Raw genomic sequence first — 20,922 nt, 5'->3', positions numbered from 1 at the left:
ACCAATTGACCAAGTGTGATCTCTCCACAATATACTCACTTATTGATAGTGTTGATGATATTTTTGAGCCGGTGACGTGGCAGTTGATGATATTTTTGAGCCGGTGACGTGGCATCATCAGAGACGCCCCTTCCTCCATGCCTTGACCTGCAAACAACAAAGACCCGCCGGGGGTGCCGGCGGAGCCTCCTCCCACGATCAAGTCAGTCCAGTGTTTGTAAGGAGAGGAGAGAGAGAGAGAGAGAGAGAGAGAGAGAGAGTTCAGAGAATAAATCCCCCCTTATAATTTCTATACTCCATTTTTATACCCCTGTCAAGCACAGGGCTCCATGTAGACGTCTCATATCTTTCCTGACTTGATTTGACTGGTTTCATAAATGTTGAAGGCTTCCTGCGACCAAAATCATTGTCCGGGGACTAATTCTTTCCAGTGTCCGAAATCCTACTTGGAAGGCAAATCTGGCCCCACATTGATAGGGGACAAATATTCGTTTAATCATAATACACCTCCCCTAAAGTCGACGACGTCAACAACTGTGACAAAAGCTGTTGAGAGGCAGTCGGAGGTCCGAGGAACTGCAATGCGATGCGTGCGGAACTCAGATTGCCCATTATGATCGTCGACCTCCCCATGTGGGAGCTGAATGTGCCCGGACATCTGCCGGGTCCTTCCGAGGGTTCAATCGGTGGAGATGGGTCACCGAGCTGCACCTCCCCGGACCCATACCCCCCGACTTCGCTAACCTCGCTCTCCTCCGGAACCTGAATTTGCAGAACCTGGGACATTTGATTCTCGCTAACAATAATTTTTCTGGAGATACTCGGGAAGGGGGTTTTCGGGACCTCGTATAAGGCCACTTTGGAATCAGGGATGACTGTGATGGTGAAGAGATCGAAGGACGTGATTGTTTCGGATAAGGAATTCAGGGAAAGGGTCGACGAGGTTGAGAGAATGATTCATGCAAATCTGGCCCATCATTACGACAGGGAGGAGGGACTTCTTGTTTATGATTGTTTGCCCATGGGAGACTTGTATACTCTTTTGCATGGAAACAGAGGGTCTGGGAGGACTCCATTTAATTGGGAAACCTGGTCTAGCGTTGCTTTTAAAGTTGTCCGGGCGATTGCATTCCTACACTCGCATGGCCCAACAATCTCCCACACTGTGGTCCCCGGATTTTCAGCACACGCAAGGGTAACCGTTGCTTTCCTAGTATGTTCTCAAATGGAATGGTCGTACAATGTGCAGGTGAGTGGACCCAGGACAATGGGATTTGTGGTAGAGGGTGATGAGGGATTCTTGAAAGAACTTATCCGAGGCTAGTTCCGTGGTCGTGTCCAAGGACAATTTCAGGGTCATCTTTGAGATGATGAAGGGTTGGCGAGAACCCGAACTCTCGATAGGTACGGGATCCACAGGATAGCCTAAAAAAAAAAATAAAAAAAATAAAAAAAATAAAAAAAATAAAAAAAATTAGTTATGAGGTCGCACATCACCCCGGACACCTTTTGTGGTAAGAGGGCGGCCTATCAAAGTTCAGTCTTAAAGATCCAAATGCAGGGGAGACTTTGCACGCTCTTCAAAGACCGGAGGGGCTGAGATAAGTTCCCTTTTCTCTTTTTATTCTATTTTATCAAATTCTGGATATTAAATATTGATGGCAGGAATATATGAATATATATATATATATATATATATATATATATATATATATATATATATATATATATATATATATATATATAAATTTCGGAGTGTCAGACCTGGGAAGGTCTCTCCGGTGGAAAACGAAGACTAATAATTAATTAGCTATTGTGCCCCTAGGAGGCATAATTTATGAGGCCTTTGATAATCTCATGATTTTAAGAGTAAATGCTAGATATACACGTTTGTATTTGCTGACTCTTGACAAATATTGGAACTCATGATACAGAGACGGGAATTGATCCCATCTTGATAGTCTCCCGTTGGATTTATTGATCTCTTTCTACAGCACTTTTGCAGGAGCTTTTGTTCTTATTATGCAAACGGATTGAAGGGAGCCCGCCCCCTCGAGGGGAGTAACGGGTGGACCCCTGCCTCCGGGCAGAGGGATTGAAGGGATCCCGCCCCCTCGAGGGGAGTAACAGGTGGACCCCTGCCTCCGGGCAGAGGGATTAAAGGGAGCCCGCCCCCTCGAGGGGAGCAACGGGTGGACCCCTGCCTCCGGGCAGAGGGATTGAAGACAATGAGGAGCATAACCTCGGTAAAAAATCACAATGAAGACAATGAGGAGCATAACCTCGGTAAAAAATCACATTGAGGAGCATAACCTCGGTAAAAAATCAAGAGAGGAATAAGGGCCTCGGGAAAAAACAACGAACCCGAGGAGGTGACCTCGTTAAAAACAGAGAAGAAGACGAGGATAAGGCCTTGAGAAAATCAGGACACCGAACAAGAAATTCGACATTTGGCTTTTCGGCCTTGATTCATTTTCATAGACTCTGTGCTCCCAGGACAAATCACTCCGGCTGACTATCCTCAGACCGGAGTGCTTTGGGGGGGTAAGAGCTTGGAGGATTGGTTATCGAATGTTTAATACATAAAATCCCGTTAACATTTCTGATGACATTTTCGATAACTTCCGGACTAGATTAAAGGGAGAGGAGTAATAACCTCGTTAAAAAATCGGGAGAGGAGTAATAACCTCGTAAAAAGTCCGATCTTGGACAATGGACCACCCCTCTCGGTAGAGGACAGGGGGGTGACAAAAAAAAAAAAAAAAAAGTCCGATCTCGGACAATGGACCACCCCTCTTCGTAGAGGACCAGGGGGGTGAGGAGGAAAGTCCGATCTCGGACAAAGGATCTCCCCTCCTGGTAGAGGACCAGAGGGGGTGATGAGAAAAGTCCAATTTTGGACAAAGGATCTCCCCTCCTGGTAGAGGACCAAGGGGGTGATGAGAAATGTCCGGTATCTTGGACAGGGGGGGTGATGACAGCAAGAGATGACACTAGTTAATTTGCCGATATTAAAGACAGAATTAATTATGGCAGCTCGTCCGTCATCGGGAGCTATCTATGCTTGGGGTTATATCAAGGACGAGAAATTTCCAGTCTAACGACCCAGAAGTCGAATAGGGAAATTGGGGTGATTACCTCTTCTTTGAAGAAATGGAAAGGGCAACTGCGCCTCTAGCAGTCCCCGAACTTCAGGCGTGCCGGTTAACGGGCATCCATCCACCAAAAGAAATTAATGGTCCGACGAAAGGTTTCCGACTATTGGGAACGGTGGATATGTTAAAATGCCATCGGAATCATTGTCCGGGGAAGCATAATGCTAATGCTTGGCATGATGTTGTGCGGGCGTAATTTTACGATTTATGAGACATCCATTTCGGTGGTAATCCGAGGAAATTATTAGAGATTAATTTGGAATTCACGTCATAAGGGCGTAACTTTCGACAAAAAGAATATTTTATTAGATTTACTTAAAGTACACACGTACATGAAAACGAAGAAAGTAGACGACCCGGAAAGGATGCTATACAGGGTAGTCATTTGATTACAAGTAATCCTAACACAGCAAAGAGGAATTGCCTGAAAAATCTTGAAAGGATCATCTGCGCAAATTCCAAGCGTGGCTTGAACAGCTGGGCTCCCACGACCCGTTGGGGCAAAATTTGGGTGCTGCACAGTTCCTATAGGCTGGACAGGAACAGGTTGGCGTAAAGCCGGGGATCACACACCCTTGTGTGTCTAAAGCCGGAGATCGCACATTCAGAAGAACCGCCGCGAAGAGTAAATACTCTAGGGCCATCCATGATGAATTTGTAAATATGTTCGGTCATGAGGACCGCGCCAGGAATGAAGGGCATTGCAAGAAGATCTGGAAAGTCCAATCTCCGGAAAAGGGATAAAAAGAAAGGAGGATCTACTCAAATGAGCAATCTGGAGACCAATGACCTTCTTGCAAAGGAAGTGACGAGTAAATAGGAAGATAATGACAATCAATGCACACATGATTTACGGGGTGTTAGGTGAGCCTAACTAATGGTGAATTTATGATGAAAATAAATTCCTGATTACTTGCCATAAATGGCTTGGAGCCGCGTGGAACGGCAGTCAAAGAAACGCTCAAGTTTTCATGGGATTAAAGGAGGGCATTATGCAAGTTGGATGAGGAGTGGTCAATGAGCCAGTCAAATAACAGAGATTTCATTAGGTAAATTCTCCGTACCTTTACACCAAAGATAGGAGAAAAGATAGGAGAATTGAGGGGTAATTGTTAGGGAATATTCGTCCCCTATCAATGTGGGGCCAGATTTGCCTTTATATTGGAATCCCGGACTTCGGACTTCGGTTTGGTCTTTGGATCTTGAGCTTCGGTCATGAGCAGCCTTTAATATTTATTAGGCCAGTCGGCCAGTCAAATCAAGTCAGAGAAGATATAAAACGTCTACATGGAGCCCTGCGCTTGACAGGGGTAAAAGAGACATATAGCACATAGGGGTATAAAAAGGGTAATTTTCATCATTCTGAGAGCTCTCTCTCTGTCTTCCCTCTTCACATAAATACTGGACTGACTTGATCGTCGGAGGAGGCTCCGCGGGCCAACCCCTGGCGGATCTTTCCTGTTTTGCAGGCCGGCACAGGGAAGAAAGGACGCCTCTGATCATGCCACGTCACCGGTTCAAAAATATCATCAACAGATAGAATTACCTATTTTTTATATCGAAAAAGACATTATCAAATAGGCTATTATATATTTTTGAGTAATGTTATTCTTCACATCTATTTATCACACGGACTGACGTAGCGTATTTTAAGTGTTTTTTTTTTTTTTTTTTGTTAACCATAGCTGATATAAGAAGCCGCTTAGAACACGTTCAGCCGGAGTAAAATGGGTATGAAGAATAACATTACTCACTATTTGTTGACGGCACATGAAACAAAGATTTCCAATATATTTATGTTGTACACTGAGATTATCATGGGCTTTGTATAATTTTCAAAATGGATGTTGTGAGGAATGCTAGTTTTTTAATGATATCTTGTCACAAACGTAAGAGACTGCATGGCTCAAGTTTTCCCCAGCCATTTTGCTAATTAAAATGTAATCATTGTGCATCTGAAGGTTGGCCTTCGTTAAACAGAATGCGTGGCTTCCCCATGCTGAAGTTGAGGACGTTTGCGTTCATGTTGTATTTGATTTCCCCATCATAGAGCAGCTTCCTTATGTAGTGCTCTATGTCCGAACCAATTAGGCGAAGCGTGTACTCGGTCAGAGGGGCACCCTGATAGAAATAAATAAATTTAATCATTTACTCAATGTTTTAACATTTGCAACCCTAATCAGGATTTTAGGCCCGTTTGAATCTGCGGTTTCAAAACTTGTGTTTTGGTAAATTAAAACAGCAGTTTATAAGAAGGCACAGGCAAATGTAAAACTCTGGCTAAGCAATGATCGTCAGTTGCAACTGTGTGGACTAGAAGGGCATGATATATAATTGATGGCTGCGATCAGCAGGGTTCGAGAGATTGACATTTAATTACGTACCTCGTAGTGATCCACAAGCTCTTGGAAGTAAGAGTAAACCTTATTGCAAGTCTCGGGAGTCCAGAGAAACTCATTTGAGGGATCAAGAAGAAGAGTAAGCTTGTCCATCTGAGTTTGATCGAACTCCCAGGTTTCAGGATCAATGTAGGCTGCGTGAATCCTAACGTGCCTTGTGACACTGCACAGCCACTGCCCGCCATATTCTCTGCTCATATTCTTGCTCTTTACGTTCACTTGTGGTTCCACAGGCCTAGGTTGTGTTCCTTGTGGCTTCGTTTTCTCCTGCTGTTGTTCTTTTTCTTGCTGTACCTTCACTTCTTCTGGTTGATCTTTGACTTCAGCTTGCTGCTGAGCTGAGATGGAGAATGCCCTCCTGTTTCTCACTTCTCTTCTCGCTCCAATCCAACCCAACATGGAGAATTTTGTACAAGCCATGTAAGAGGAAATTGCTGCCATGACTGAATGTTGTATTATCGCTTCTGGTGTACAAATTTCTTAGTCGTTTTCTTTCTAGTTTTCCTTGTTATTTGCTTTCCAGTAGCCACACTTTTGAGAAATTGTCTTTGTGCCAATAGGTTTAGGTCCATTTATTTTGTGGATAAGATAGTAAGATACCTTGTTTTTTATTGGAGTGGGAGTGAGTTTGTGGCCAAGGTAGGTACAAAGAAAAAAAATTTGGCTGCCATCAAATGGACTGCTCCGGTGTTGGCATGTGCATTCAATGAGTTTGCGTCAAGCATCTCTGCCGTTGATTATATGCACTTTGATTGCAATACAAATTAGGATGCCCTACAATTTTAAAAAATTGTAGATTCTCAAATTACAGAATTTAAAGTCATTTTTAAGCATCGAAATGCTTGAAAAATGTCACATTTCAAAATGGAGGCATGTTACGCTTTTTCTTCATAAAATTAAAAGATAATTTTTGACTTAAAACTTTTTTATGACATATAGAGCAAGAACCTGATGAAAATATACTTGATTAATATGCCACATTTTTAATATGTATCATTTTACAAACGTTTTGATGCCTAAAAATGACCTAAATTCCGTAATTTGAGAATTTTCATCCCGATCCAATGAATACTTTCACGGCAACTTTCCTGAGTAATACCTTGAGTCTGAGGGCCCATAAGCACAACCAAAGAGAGAACAATTTTCTTTGTTAGTTCTTTTCTTTCTTTCTTTTTTCCCCGTTCGGCTCGATGAGACCCCATTAGCTTGGGACTCTCTCTCTCTCTCTCTCTCTCTCTCTCTCTGATATATATATATATATCATCAGCGTGGCCGTGAAGCAATTGAGGCTAAAAAGAACATTGGCGTCAAAATCATAACAAACCAACAATGAAACGAGACACCATAGGTATAATTCTCAATTCATTTTACTATTATAATGCTTTGTAAACGTACAAAGAATACACATACACTAGAGGCATACAAAATGATTCTGCAATGGCAGAAAAAAACGAACAAATACAAAGAAAAAAAAAAAAAAAAACCTGCTATACCTCGTTTACCAATACATTGCATTCCCCCACAGTATACGTTGTAAGCTTTCACTTTGGCTATCAACTCTGAAGATAATTAAGTCGTCAAATTGATCATTATACGAACTGGTTTTATTAGCTCATCAAGATCATCCAATTGTTCATCCAACGGATCACTGTCACAAAATGTTTGCTCCCTTGTTCGGTCATTACTTTCACCAACTTCTTCATCACTAACATCAAGGTTGATGTAATCAGCAGATTTTCCTTCCAAGAAAATCTCATCATTGTTTTGTGTAGTGTGTTTTTCTTGTACTGCTGTTCGAGGCTCAGAAACATTGATATGAATAGAACCGAAATAACGGCCTCGAGCATTCTTCTGTTCTCCCGATCGTTTCCTTTTCTTTCCCTTACTTCGGCTTTTTGGGTGATGAAGCTTGCACTTGGACCCTTGAGGACAGGTTCCTGTTGCTTTAAAAATGGGGCAGACATAACTGTGCTTCTTCCGACACTGTGAGAGCAGCGATATATTCCATTTTACTTATTTGAAAGTTAGTGTGGGGTTGTGTGCATGTAGAGAGAGAGAGAGAGAGAGAGAGAGAGGGGGGGGGGGGGGGTTATCAAGCACTAAACAGAAATCTAAGAATTCACTGTGGTGACAAGACTAATAAGAGGGTAAATGAAGCATTATACAGCATCCCAGAATAAACATCTAAGGGAAGGTGGTGCTGTAGATTAGGTCATGCCAAAATAAAAACTATGAGCAAGGTCATAAAGAAAAGTATATGGCTCATCCCTAAGAGCTCAATTGGCTGGAGTCAGCTTGGACCAGATACAGCATGATTCTACCAAATCATTGAAATTTTAGATTTATAACCTGACCTTGGCAGCAATAAAAGATCTGGTTTAAGAAGGTTTTATCATATGGTATGTCTAAATGAATGTTCTTGATCCTTTAAGTGAAACCATTTTAAGTAAGCATGAAAGTTCAACATTCATATGGGTTCTGTTGGGGGATTTTACTGTATTTGGGATTTGGGTTTCATGAGGGTTTTGGGTGTTGTTGGGTGTTTAGTTCCTTGTAGGTCTTATTGGGTTCTGTTTCGTGAGCTGACGGGGTTGTTCATTTGTATACTTCCTGTATACCTAGGGGCGCCTTACTCTTTTTTAATAAAAAATCTCTTACTTATCAAAAAAAAAAGGGGAAAAATAAAATCACTCTAGATAACCAAAAAGAATAAAGAGTTACGCGATAAGGTGATACCTCGTTGCCATTGGCGCAATAGCCCCTTAGAAATCCTTCACAAGTAGAGGCCTTTGGATTCACGTTTACATGTCTATAAGGACAATTTCTGTTGGTGCATAAACCTGCAAGGAAATCAGTCAGAATTCAGCACGCCTTCAAATACTTTGGACAAAAGCTCACTTGAGCCAAAAAGCACCTTGCAAAAAGTAAGAACAATCCGGCATTCTTTCTGGAATGACCTGCATGAGAAATACATCAAGATATACTGTCAACAAACAAGTATAGAACTATTGTGTTAGACCACATCAAGTTCATTAACTGAATATGTGATTAACCTTATGAGTCAATTTGCAGTTGGGATTGAAACATAAACCATTCAGAAACTTTGTGCAGACAGCAATCTTGGAAGGATCATGGATGTAGGGACATTTCCCATCATCTTTATTGCATTTCCCAAATCTCGTAAAAAACTGACAGTATGTCCGTTTTTTAGCCAACCTAAGTCTGGCAGTATGCAAACTCCATCTAACTTTCTCACTTGCCAAAATGCGAGTTCGTTTCTTTGGATCTCTAATAAGCTGGTTTCCGTTGCCAATCCGAACATATCTGCCAACGTTGAAACATATTTGTCCCAATCACAAATGAATTCAAGATAAGACACTACAATTGACATTTTTTTGTGCCTACAACATTAGTTGTGGACATTCACATTTACTTGCAGTAATCTATATATCTAAGGCAAAAAAAAAAGGCGGCAACATACTCATCATTGCCAATCACTAATCTCCTTGGAATGTAAGATTTCTTGGCATCCTTTTCCGGTTGAGGCGAAGTAGAGCATGTTGATTCATCATCTACAAAAAACACAAGTAAAAATTGGAAAGAGTAATTTAGTGACTAAAACATGACAGCTTGCAATAGAAGAAATAACACAGTGAATTTGTAAGAGAAAAAAAGATTTAAAAAAAAAAAAATACAAAATAGAAAACTTAAACCAAAGGTTATCATCACCAAAGAAATCAAGAATAGGCCACCTGAAATCCTCTGAAGTGTCCGCTTTGTAGAATCCATCTTGTAGCGAACTGAGCCAACGCGGAATATACGATCTCCTACAAAATCATTGGATACACCAAATGCCAATTAATTACACATAATGATGAATAATCATTTAAATTTTCCATCCTAAAATAACATAATGATCATATCCAATACAACAAATACATCATACATTTCAAAAACCGTAAATGCATCTGCACACCAGGATTAATAAATGGCCTATGTAGGCCAAGTCTATACTATGAAGAGACTTACGCGAAGAATGATTTCTATTCTTTGTCTGAGAACTACCGCATGCAGCACCATTCTGTTCTCTTTTCTTTTTCTCAACTGCAGCAACTGCTAGTGTAGCTTCCTATAGAAAAGACATAAAAAGATAATTAAGAAAACAGCAGAAAGCTCTTTTGCATGGAAATCAACCATTACTTACGAGAACTTCATAGGGAAACTTAATTCTGTCTGCATGGACTGCAGCCAAACTAACCTCATTAGCTTTCTTTGAGTTCTTTTCAATGGATTTTGACCATTTAAGACTAGACCCCCCAACACTTAAAACCTTGAATTTTCGGAGTGAAAATCCATTGATTGATCTTGTATAGACAGTGTCCCTTTGTCTCAACAGAAGCAATTTCCGACTGAAAGAAGTCATATATTTGCTTAGGAAAACATAAACAGGCTTGAAAAAAAAAAAAGAACAGAAAAAACTGGAACCAGATATAAATATTAAGAAAAAAACAGTACCACATGTTAATGTACCTTATCTTTCTTTCTTTTTTGATAAGAATAACGTACCTGATCATAGATAAAGAACTATTATTGGAACTGGAAATTTGATTATGCATGAAGCTTCTCCCGTATGTTGCTCTTTTCCATGGAAATCGGTACGGCAGGACCTGCTGATGATCCGAAGTATCACAATCATTTTTCAAGGACTGCATGCCACAAAGCGTCCACACCAGAGAGGATTTTACAGGTTTACATGTCTTTGCTACAACTGCAAATGAAAATCGAACTTGAGCTTCTCTGAAACAACTGATCGTGCAAAAGACAAACTAATCTTACTGCACCAATATTTCCAAATTCCTCCTTTGGTAGCAAGTTAAAAATTTAACACACTTAGGACTGGTGGCCATGAGTAACATGTAGGGAACTTGCAAAAAAGAGTACCACCATACAAAACTACAGCTTCGAATAACAATTGTACCGAATTTGACACCAATAAAGAAATGATATCTGGATTTAATAGACTTTTTTATTAGTAAAATCTGGAGTTAATGGATAATAAATGGTCGATATAAAAATAAGATGATAAACATTTGGCAAACATTTAAACAAAAACAAAAATAGTATGCTTTTTCTTAATTGGGTGTTTCCCTTGTATACTTCTCGAATACTTGGATTGCCCCCTTCTGCACTTAGATTGGATTACTTACCAAAAAATAAAACCTTCAAACAAAAATAAGATATTTGGAGTGAACTAAATGATGTAAAAAGAGCAAACATTTGGCACTGGTCATTTTAAATAGATAATAAAAATGGCATTCCGGAACAAAAATAAGTCCATACAATAGATAATACAAGAATATATAAGACATGATATGTATAAAAGATTTATCTCCCACTTTTTATAAAAAGATTTATCTCTTCATCTAGGATGATAAATTTCATAAAATGAATTGCTCAGCACGACATAGATTTGTTTAGCTGAATTAACAAGTTAATTAGAAGAGATGGCTAATACCAAACAAAACTCCAACTGCTCGCTTCACATATGAGAGGAATAGGGCAATATGGAGGGAGGAAAACATACACTTCAGTGCTTAACAGATTAACACGAGTTAGAATATATGATTGAACAAAACAACTCTGTTCTTCACTCACAAAATATATTTCAGAATTTTATCTACAATTTCATCCAGCAATTAAAAACATTAACTCTACGTGAATGATCCTCTACAGCCAAAAATTAACTTCGGATATATGTGCCCGTGTGTGGGTGTAAACAGACTAAGTGGTTGGTTTAGAACATTGCTGTTTATAAGGATAAAATAGACAACATCTGATGAATAAGTTCTTCAAACATACCCTTATGTAATCTTCTCTTACTAAATTTTCTGCTGGAAACAACCTTAGGAACCCGTTGGCCCCCCGAGTTTAAAAGATCATCAGGCATGGAAACTGACTTTTTTATCTGATTTTCCAATGAAGCCCTGATAAGCTGATTTTTTCTTCTCTTATAGTAGCCGTCAGAGGTTGCTTGAATGTTATTGCCATTGTGTACAGACAGATCACAAGGGTTTGAAGTTGCAACCAGCTGATTTGATTTGCGCTTTATGTATATTATCCTCTTCATGTTAATTGATGCCGCATTCCCATCACTTAGTTCAGCTTTGCTTTCCAAATTGTTTGATGTACCACTTAGATTTTCAGAAATCTTCAGAGGATCTTCAGCACTCTCTGGCACATTGTTAAATTCTGTAAATTTCATAGGATCTGATGTAGTTTCACAGCAACCACTAAAGGGACTCTCTGCCAATGGGGAAGATGTATTATCCCCTGAAGAGATATCAGTTCCAGTAGATATTTTGGTGCCACTGGGTAATGGGGGTGTCCTGGGCCTCTCAAGGGGAGTATGCATTCCTAATCTCAAAAGATTCTGTGGATCAGTAACATCAGCCCTACTGTCAAAGCCTGTGCTCTTCTTCGATTCATCTGTGCCTGAAGAGTGCCCCCGATAAACAGATGAACTCAAACCATGAGAGCTGTGTTGTTGAGCAGCAGCTGGAGCAGGATTTCTTACAAGACTGTTGCCTTTACGAATGTAAGACGTACTCTGATACTTCATGTTATTTTCCACCAACTGCCTTTTGGGAGGAATGTTATTTGTGAAAGGCTTATTAACGGGCAGAGGAGGAGCAGGGCCAGTTCGATGCCAAGTTCGGGGCTTTGCAATACGGGCAGAAGAGCCTGTCTTATTTGAATTTGTCAAAACAAAAGATGAACGACTTGGAAAAGCCCTAGGAATGGAAGGACCCGTCTGTCTCCTCTTCACTATTAATTCTGCACTCATGAGATTTGGTCTGCAAGATGTAATTTTGGAATCTTGTGATGGCAACAGTACCGTCTTCCCCATGACTGAGTGGTCACTTTCAGTTGCACGATCTCGCTTGGTATACTGTGGAAATGGAGTATGCGCACATACACCAGAACCATCTTCAACAAACTTCTGATTTAGCTTTTGGTCATCCCCACAAACCTTATCATTGGAAATTTGGCTGGGTGATGCTTTGCCATTCAACATGATTATGCTTGGGACTTCGGACAAGGTTTCTGGAGAACCCACACCCAGAAGTGTTCTAGACATAGATTCCATAACTTCATCATTGGTGTTAGGAGAAGAAAACCCAGCACCATCATCAGAGAAGGACGGATTGTTTGAGACTGAAGGCAAATCATCCTTCACAAGAACATAATCTGATTCAATATCTGTACTGGAAAATCTTTGATCCAAGTCTGGGAACAGAGGCTCTGATGTAATTTTGTGCAGAGGAGTCTCACCATGAATTAAAACTTGATCTTCTGCAGCTTGTGCATCCATTTTTTCTCCATCACTAGTTTCTATATCCATAGTGTCATTTTGATTAATATCAACAACCATAAGCGGAGTACTATTTTCTTTCTGCTCACTTCCCAAACCTGATGGACAAGGAGACTGTGCATTTGGATCCTCAGCATTTGAAAAAGATTCAACACCTAGTTGCAGAAGTTTCAAACCATCATCTGTATAGACATCCCTGGTTTCACCCACAGCCTCAGAAGATCTTGCCCCCAAAGTATTATCAAGCAACACAGTGATCCCATGTGGACAAGGCAAATTATGTATGCTAGACACTGCAACTTCTTCTGGTTGCGTTTGATCATCATTTTTAGTTAAGGATACTTCTGCACAAGAAATGGAGGTGTCTGTGGGTCTCTCATTGGTCTCAGATACAGTTGGCCTAGACGATGGCGAATCAGTAGCAGAAACTTCTCTGTTCTTTTTATATCTGGGCGAATTCCCATCAAGATAACTATTAACATCACTGTTCATTGTAAGCTTAACCTCAGAAAACCCATCTGCCAAACTGTTTGCATGCAGCACACTGATACCATCCGTACCAGGTAGTAAGCCAATATCCAAACTTCCAACCCCAGAAACTGGGGCTTCTGCAGGACTTAGATCCTTTAAAGAAAAGCCTAAGGTTGCATCCAAAGCATTTGCAGGGCTAACTACATCATTTACAGGATCTGTATGTATGTTCGTTGAATTTGAGAAATCTAACTGAGTCCTCCTTTTTCTCCTCTTCTTAATCTTATGCGTGTTACCCTCACTAGCTCCGACTGTAACCATATCATTTGGATATCTTTCTTTTGCATAATTCTCAAGCGATATAGCGACCCTACCTGTAGATGGATGCTTGCCAGTATAATTAATGGTCCCACTGTTGCACACAGTATATTTTTCTTCCAAACTAGAACAACAACCATTGTCAGAATTCCAGGTATCTCTGCCATGGTTGGAGCATTCGGCATAAACAAGATCCTTCTGAATTTTGGTTTTCTCTGAACTTGACAAACTGACAATTGCACTGCTTCCTATCAGTGCTGGGTGAATTCCTTCCGGAATACTATTCTCAAGTGATGTAGAGAACTGATCTATACAAGGCTGTTTTTTAATGGTGTCCATGATGCCAATGTCAGAAGCAGTAATATTCTCTTGTGACTTATCTGTACAATTTTCAAAACCCAATTTGTTGTTTGCATCATGGGGTGAACTATATGTATTTGAAATATCCTCATGAATTTTGGTTTCCTCTGAACTTAACAAGCGAGAATTAACATTATCTTCTAAAGAAAGCACGGTCTCTGTGGCTTCTTTTTCTGCTTCATTCTCAAGTGATATCGAGAGTACATTATGATTTAACTGTTTGCTGACATCTTTCACATGACCAATCTCATAAAAAGTAATTTCATTTCGAGGTTTAAAATCATTGTCAGAATTTGAGATGCTATGCAAGCTATGGACTGAATTATCCGCATTTACAGGACTCTCATTGATTCTATTTTCTTCACAACTTAAAGAACCCAAAACAGAAGTTGAATTCTTCCAATTTCTCTTGATCTTAGTCACACATACTCTACCAGATTCAACATTAATTCCACAATCATGTGATACTGCAGTTACTGGAGATCTATCTGCTATGTCATTTTCAGGCAACCCATTTACCTTATCTAAACAAGGCTTCAACGCAACATTGTGCCTTGAAGTCATGCCATCAGAAGTGACTATCTGTTCTAAAAGTGGTACACCCTTCCCAGAGTTGGGGGCAGCAGGTGGACTATGAGTGGAGCAATCTGCTTTTGCAGTTTCATCGCACTTTTTTGTTTGCTGTGTACTTGACAAACGAGATTGCGGGTTCATGACTTTCTTCACTACTTTCTTCACAATTTTCTTCTTCTTCACAAACTTAGGAGCTGTTGTTTTGCCAGAACCAACATTAGTACCATCTTTATCCGAAACCAAAACCTTAGGAGACCTTTCAACTTTACTGTTTCCTACTGACACACTGGTCCTACGGGAACAAGACTGAGAACTACCATCACAAACATTCCCAAAATCAGAAGTCATTACTTTCTCTTCCTGATGTTTCAAGTCCTTTTCAGAATTGGATGCCTTATTAGCAACCCAAGTGGAGCTATCCAAATTTACAGTACCCTCACTGAGTTTATTCAGTTGGGAATTTGAACAATCACCATCAGATACTTTCCTAATTTTCTCATTCCTAGGAATCAAATTCATATCAGAAACAACGGCTGAACCAGAAGGTACCACAATCGCCTTGGCCACCAGTGAGTTAGATTTAAAAGAAACATCAAGCTCTACCGGGCTCCCCTCTCTCTCATCCTCTTCCTCTTCTTCCATCCCATGATCCAGATATACGGATTGATCTTTACCCCTGAAAGAACCAAAGTTGCCTTTATCAAAATAACCAGAATAATGTAACTGCTCACTCTCTCTATTCCTGTTATTAGGTTTGGCCATCTGAATTCTCAGAAAAGCACTCTTCTTCTGTACTTGTTTCCGTGGAGTGCGATTATATTCATGACTACCCTCTCTGTTCCCTCTATTATGATCATATCTCCCCACTTCCAAACCATAATACTCGCGCTTGGCGGAACCAATCCGAACCCCATCACAATCACCAGTCTCATTGCTTCCCATTTCATACAACAGATCACCTATGTCTCTCGAGGCCTGTCCATCATGGCCTCCACCAATTCTAAAACTCCTATATGCCTCATTATCACGCACCGAGCCATGTCGGTGATCATAACCAACCAACTTCGATTCAACATCCCTAGAGGTAGACACAAACCCAAAAAAATCCCGACGTACGGAATCGGAATCAGATAGAAAATTACCACGGCGATGATAATTCTCATCGCCGTGACCCCAAACCAAGTTGTCATCTTTTTGTTTTGGATCAAACCCACCACTGAATTCCACTCTAACCCTAGAAGTACCCTGTGAATCGTGCCTAAACTTACTGACCGGCCGATCAAACAGGCGCTGATGCTGATGCCCATCGATTCGATCGAGATCGAAATCAAGAGGCGGGTGGTAAGGTCTGGCGGCGGGGCGGTGGGCATCGGGCAAAACCCTTGATGGGTCCCAAGTGTCAACCCGGCGGGAGTGGTCCGGTTCGGGCAATCGGTGACGAGGGCGATCTTCTATTCGGTGGGATTGAGCGAAATCCTGAAGTGGGTGGGCGTAGGAGACAGGGAACTGGGATTGGGTTGGATTGTAGTGGTGGTGGTGTTGTTGTGGTGGTGGAGGTGGTGGAGGAGGATGGGGAGGGAGGGATGATTGGAAGGAAGGTGGAAGAGTTGGGATATGTTGTGGCTGTGGCTGAGGCTGAGGAAGGTGGTGGTTGTGGGGGCTATGAAAAATTGAGTTGTCAGGGAAGCGAGGGCGAGGAGCGGAAGGAGGAGGAGGAGGAGGAGGAGGGGGGGGGAGAGAAGCGTACCTGGATGAGTGGTGGTGGTGGTGGGGGAGGAAACGAGGGAGGTCCATGGAAGCGGAGAATGGATCTGCAACTGTTGACTTCTTGTTGTGTGCCAAAGTCCTTTGCCCTTGTGTTGTGTGAGAGTTTCTTCCTTGCTTTGTTTTCTTTGTTTTATTTCTCTTCCTTCTCTTCCCTTCTTTCTTCTTCCCTTTCGGCCTCCTTTTCCTGTTTGCTTGCGTGTCGTGGTGGAATTCCTAGATCGAAATATCGCGCAGTTAACTGAACCGCCCTTGTACACCTCGGTACATTTGGTACTTATTTCCTCGTCCTATACTTCTATCTATGGCCGTAAACAAAGCTACTACTCAACATGCGCCGCTTTGGCTCCTGTAAATTTTTTACTCGAGCTCTTGGTTCTTTTATTAAATAATATATATTTGTTTAATTATGTTTAATTATTAAACAATATAAATTTGTTTAAAATTCAACTCAACTCGATTAATATTTGTAAACAAGTACATATATTAATAAAAATAAATTTTATAAATATGAGTTTGTGTGTGTGTATATATATATAGATATATATTTTGTAAGTAATGATTATGTTACGTATATAGGTTATTAAGTAATAAGTATTAACAAAATGAGCTTTATTCTATAAAAAAAAATAAAAAAAATAAAAATACTAAGTACTAACTAGTTAGTTAATTTACCAACATATGATATTTTGTAAACGAGCCGATTTTAAGTGAAAAGTCATTGCTCGAGCTCTATTCTTTTGCTAATCGCTAAGTAGGGGGTGTACAAGTAGTTACGGATAGCGGGTATTTCCTATAACTGCAACCACCTTAAGCAGTTATCACATTTTCATAACCGCAACCGCTCTGCTTAAAGCACTTTGCAGTTTAAAAATAATGTTTCATTAGCGATTATTAAAACTCATAACCACACCGAATAACTATTCTTTGGTAATAAGCCTTTTGGGCCTCCTTGGGCCTCTTTTAAGGCTTATTTAAATTATTTTGGGCCTTTTTTTAAAATAATTAGAAGGCTTCAACATTTTGCTCTCCAACGACATGACCTTCCATTAAGGTCATAGCAAACTGCTTTGAATAAATTTTCAGAAATGAGACCTTATGCGATTACATGACATATTTGTCATTGAGAAGCTAAAGGAGGAAAATGAATATCAACTCTCTTCTGAACTATATATATGTGCTTTAGGGTCCGTTTGGGTTTGCGATTTTAAAAAGTGCGATTTGAAAAAAATGATTTTTAAGAACGCAGTTAAGCGTTTGACAAAATCACAGTTTAACCTTTAAAATCGCAAATTAGCCTTTAAAATTCTGCGTTTTCAAAAAAGCACCATCTTACCTGCGATTTGAAAAAGCAGATTTTCTACGTTTTCAAATCGCAATTTTTAAAAACGCAATTTCCAAAACGATTTATGTTCTGCGATTTGGTTTAAAATCGCACTTATTATCTACGAAATTGCAATCACAAACGCACCCTTAGGATGCCTAAGCAGAAAGTATCATATATCTAGATGTGATTTTTTTTTTTTTTTTTTTTTTAGGAAAATAAATATTAACCGCATCCGCCTACCTCTAAAACCACTAACTACATTGTCCTAAATAGTTAGCGGTTTTTCAAACTGCCTACAAAAGCAGTTATCAGTTATTAGGTAGTTAATAATCACATGCTTGTACACACTTACTGCTAAGCGCATAACTGAAACCGCATAACCGCCTTGGTTGGTTGCAGTTAGCGATTTTAAAGATTGAAGAAAGCGGTTAATAACTAGATAACCGATACGTTTATAATATATGTTATATATTTTTAAAATAAATTAAAAATAATAATAATAAAACCGGTTTTAGTTTTGGTAAAACTGTATAGAGTTTGAGGGTTTATTTTCTTCTTTCTATTTAACTAGGGTGAGTCAGATCAAGTTATGTTTGGTTGATCTGATAATTGATACCACAAACACATTTGTTGGCCGCCATCTAACTCAAACAACGGTACGTTCCTCTTCGAATATTTTTTGCCATCTTGTGCCATTGTTTGAAGAGGGCAATTAGTTTCTATTCCAAGGGTTTTGGAATCAGTCAAGAAACGAATAATAGAATGCTAGTCAAAAGAAAGACATCATATTCCTCCTCCTCCTGTTGAAGTATTACCACTTAAAAATTAGAAATTAATTCACATTGCTGTTTAATTAAGTTAATCAGCCAAAACACCAAGATGATGACTTGCCATGGATGGTTCAAGGCAAAATTATGATTGCTTCCGCTATGAATGTACTTTCAAGAGATGCTGCTTCTTTCTTCTTATGAGAGGAATTGGAGAGGAGATGGTCAGTTATAAGTATGAGTATTTTTGTAATTTCACATAACTAACTGGATCCTCTCTAATTGCGTATTTTTATAGTTCTGGCTGTTGGGGTGGCTATATTGATTGTTATCTTCATTTTGAAGCTTGGAAAACCCTTTTTCTCCTTCCAAACAATGGCCTTGTTTGGTAAGGGGGGTGAGAGTTGGGAGTGGGAGTTGAAAGTGATAGATGTGATATAAAGTAAAAAGAATTTATATGGAAAAAGTGAAAAAAAAAATAAAATAAAATAAAATTGTATTGTAGTGAATTTTTTTTATTTAAATAATAATAAAAAATTATTAATGTGATATAAAGTTATAATGTTTTGAAATTGATTGTGTTTGAAAAAAGTGAAGAGGAGGAGAGGATTTTATTTCTTTTACCAAACAAGGCCAATAAGATTGGATTGTAAGCTTGAAAGGCCCATTACTTGATTGTCACCTCATTCAAGAAAAGTGTCATAGTGGCAGTGACGGAGCCACTAAGGTGCTTAGTGGGCTTGGGTTCTTGCAAAAAAAAAAATTATTAATAAATAAATTTTACCCCTAAATTATTATTTTTTTTAATTTGGCCCCGGAGTTGTGGAGGCCGGCTCCGCCCTGCATAGTGGCATGATTGGGAAATTCCTTGTGCCCACAAGTGAGCAACCAGCGGTCTTGTTCACCAAAGCACTTGCTTTGGCACAATTTCATTTATCTCCTTCACAAGTTGGGTATCCACTCCAACTGAAGGGTGAGTGTTAAGGAAAGTGAACAGCAATCAAGAGACTTGCACCAGCCCATTAAGGAAAACGATCGAACAACTGGCGTGCGTGATATGCAAGACCAGCTGTGCTTGTCAAGGAATGCAAAACCTTCCTCGTTACAACCAGCGTGATTAGCAAGGGAAAATCTTCCCAAAATCAGAAACAATCATCCCTATTTTAGCTACACTAATTTTGGATTGTGTTTCCAAATTTGCTTATAAATAGGATAGTTCAGAAGCGCTTTTAGAGTACATAAAGTTGATGGCCTGTGCATCTCATCAAAATTTTCTTGGTTAGGCACATAGATGGTATGCTAAATCATCCTTGTACCTTATTGTTATCAAACTTAACCAATGTAAAACAGTACATTGGTTAACCTTAATAATTTGGATAACCTTAATAATCGAATCAAAATCTCATCAACTCAATCTTGATCATTGCATATCTTTGATGAAAGTGAAGAAACACTATGTGGTGTTTTTGTGAATAGGCATGGTCTCTAGTTGCTGCTAGAGTTCAAACATCTTAAAGGGACTTTTTTATAAGGTTTTCAAAGAACTCTTGGCTGGGAGGATTGTCGCCTTCAAAAAAATTTCTAATGGATTCTGCGCATGGGGGAAATTTATGCAAATACTTTGACTTGCTAGCATACTTTTGCTAATTAGAATGTTATATTTGTTTGAATAATGCTATAAACTACATTTTTTTTTTTTTTTTATAATTATTTCACACGTAGTGGACCCAACTAAACATCAGATCAACTATTGTTAAAAAAAAATAAAAATTAAAAGGTTAGTTGAGACTATCACATCGACGAGCATCTTGGGATAAAATGTAATATATCACATTACTCTTTTATTAAGGCCGGATACAAAAATATATTTGAAAAAAGTAACTCTAAAAGAGAAGAGTACCAATTACCAAAGGTAAAAACTCTGAGGTTGTGACGCATGGACTTAAGAGTAAAAAAAATCAGCCATCAACACTCACCAAAAAGTAAAGCCGGCCCCAGCGATAAGGGTGGCTCCAGCCCTGCACCTTTGCAAGGGTAGATTTAGTGGGTGGCTCCCCCCAACCCCCCCACCCCAAAAGATTGTGAGGGTGGAGCCAGGCCTCATTGCCCTCTGTACGGGTGTGTAGAGTGTAGAAGGGGGCAATAAATCTCCACCCTCGATGCCATCACTACCATTTTTTATTATTATTATTATTATTTTTTTATTTTTTAAGTTTTGGCATAATTGCCTACATTACATTGATACATTGATTACGAGATATAAATAGTCCCTAGTGAACATGGGGTGTCGGTGGCGATGGGGGCCCAGGGGGTAAGTGAGACCTGTTGACTAGGACACCTCACTATTGAGTGGCAGCCAATTTCTTCGTCGGGTTGGAGACACCGATGACTTTTTAGCAACTTTCAATATTTTTTG

General features: G+C 39.7%; 2 protein-coding genes across 2 annotated transcripts; both read right to left on the bottom strand.

Annotated features, from left to right (window-relative positions):
• Window positions 1-4,911: 4,911 nt before the first annotated feature.
• Window positions 4,912-6,072, bottom strand: LOC133866923 (NAD(P)H-quinone oxidoreductase subunit M, chloroplastic). The gene is made up of 2 exons (XM_062303586.1): window positions 5,540-6,072; window positions 4,912-5,276 (listed from the first exon to the last, which is right to left on the bottom strand). Exons 1-2 carry the CDS (start codon window positions 5,993-5,995, stop codon window positions 5,100-5,102), a joined length of 633 nt encoding a protein of 210 aa, XP_062159570.1. The 5' UTR covers window positions 5,996-6,072; the 3' UTR covers window positions 4,912-5,099.
• An 827-nt stretch (window positions 6,073-6,899) lies between these two features.
• Window positions 6,900-16,651, bottom strand: LOC133865317 (uncharacterized). Its single transcript, XM_062301704.1, has 10 exons — window positions 11,414-16,651; window positions 10,121-10,322; window positions 9,813-9,963; window positions 9,584-9,683; window positions 9,307-9,381; window positions 9,036-9,126; window positions 8,608-8,878; window positions 8,469-8,511; window positions 8,291-8,394; window positions 6,900-7,537 (listed from the first exon to the last, which is right to left on the bottom strand). Exons 1-10 carry the CDS (start codon window positions 16,440-16,442, stop codon window positions 7,124-7,126), a joined length of 6,480 nt encoding a protein of 2,159 aa, XP_062157688.1. The 5' UTR covers window positions 16,443-16,651; the 3' UTR covers window positions 6,900-7,123.
• Window positions 16,652-20,922: the final 4,271 nt, after the last annotated feature.

Source organism: Alnus glutinosa, chromosome 4, assembly GCF_958979055.1.
Source record: "Alnus glutinosa chromosome 4, dhAlnGlut1.1, whole genome shotgun sequence".
NCBI lineage: Eukaryota > Viridiplantae > Streptophyta > Magnoliopsida > Fagales > Betulaceae > Alnus > Alnus glutinosa.
The sequence above is the reverse complement of the archived record's forward strand: the minus strand, read 5'-3'. Positions and strand labels throughout refer to the sequence as shown.

What these genes read in the sequence shown, in the direction of transcription:
- LOC133866923 (XM_062303586.1), bottom strand. Translation starts at nt 5,995, where the DNA reads ATGGCAGCAATTTCCTCTTACATGGCTTGTACAAAATTCTCCATGTTG. An exon ending in AGCTTGTGGATCACTACGAG is followed by an intron (nt 5,277 to 5,539) that starts GTACGTAATTAA and finishes TATTTCTATCAG; the next exon opens with GGTGCCCCTCTGACCGAGTA.
- LOC133865317 (XM_062301704.1), bottom strand. Translation starts at nt 16,442, where the DNA reads ATGGACCTCCCTCGTTTCCTCCCCCACCACCACCACCACTCATCCAGG. An exon ending in TAAGAGAAGATTACATAAGG is followed by an intron (nt 10,323 to 11,413) that starts GTATGTTTGAAG and finishes TTTCATTTGCAG; the next exon opens with TTGTAGCAAAGACATGTAAA. An exon ending in ACTGCAAATTGACTCATAAG is followed by an intron (nt 8,512 to 8,607) that starts GTTAATCACATA and finishes TTTCTCATGCAG; the next exon opens with GTCATTCCAGAAAGAATGCC.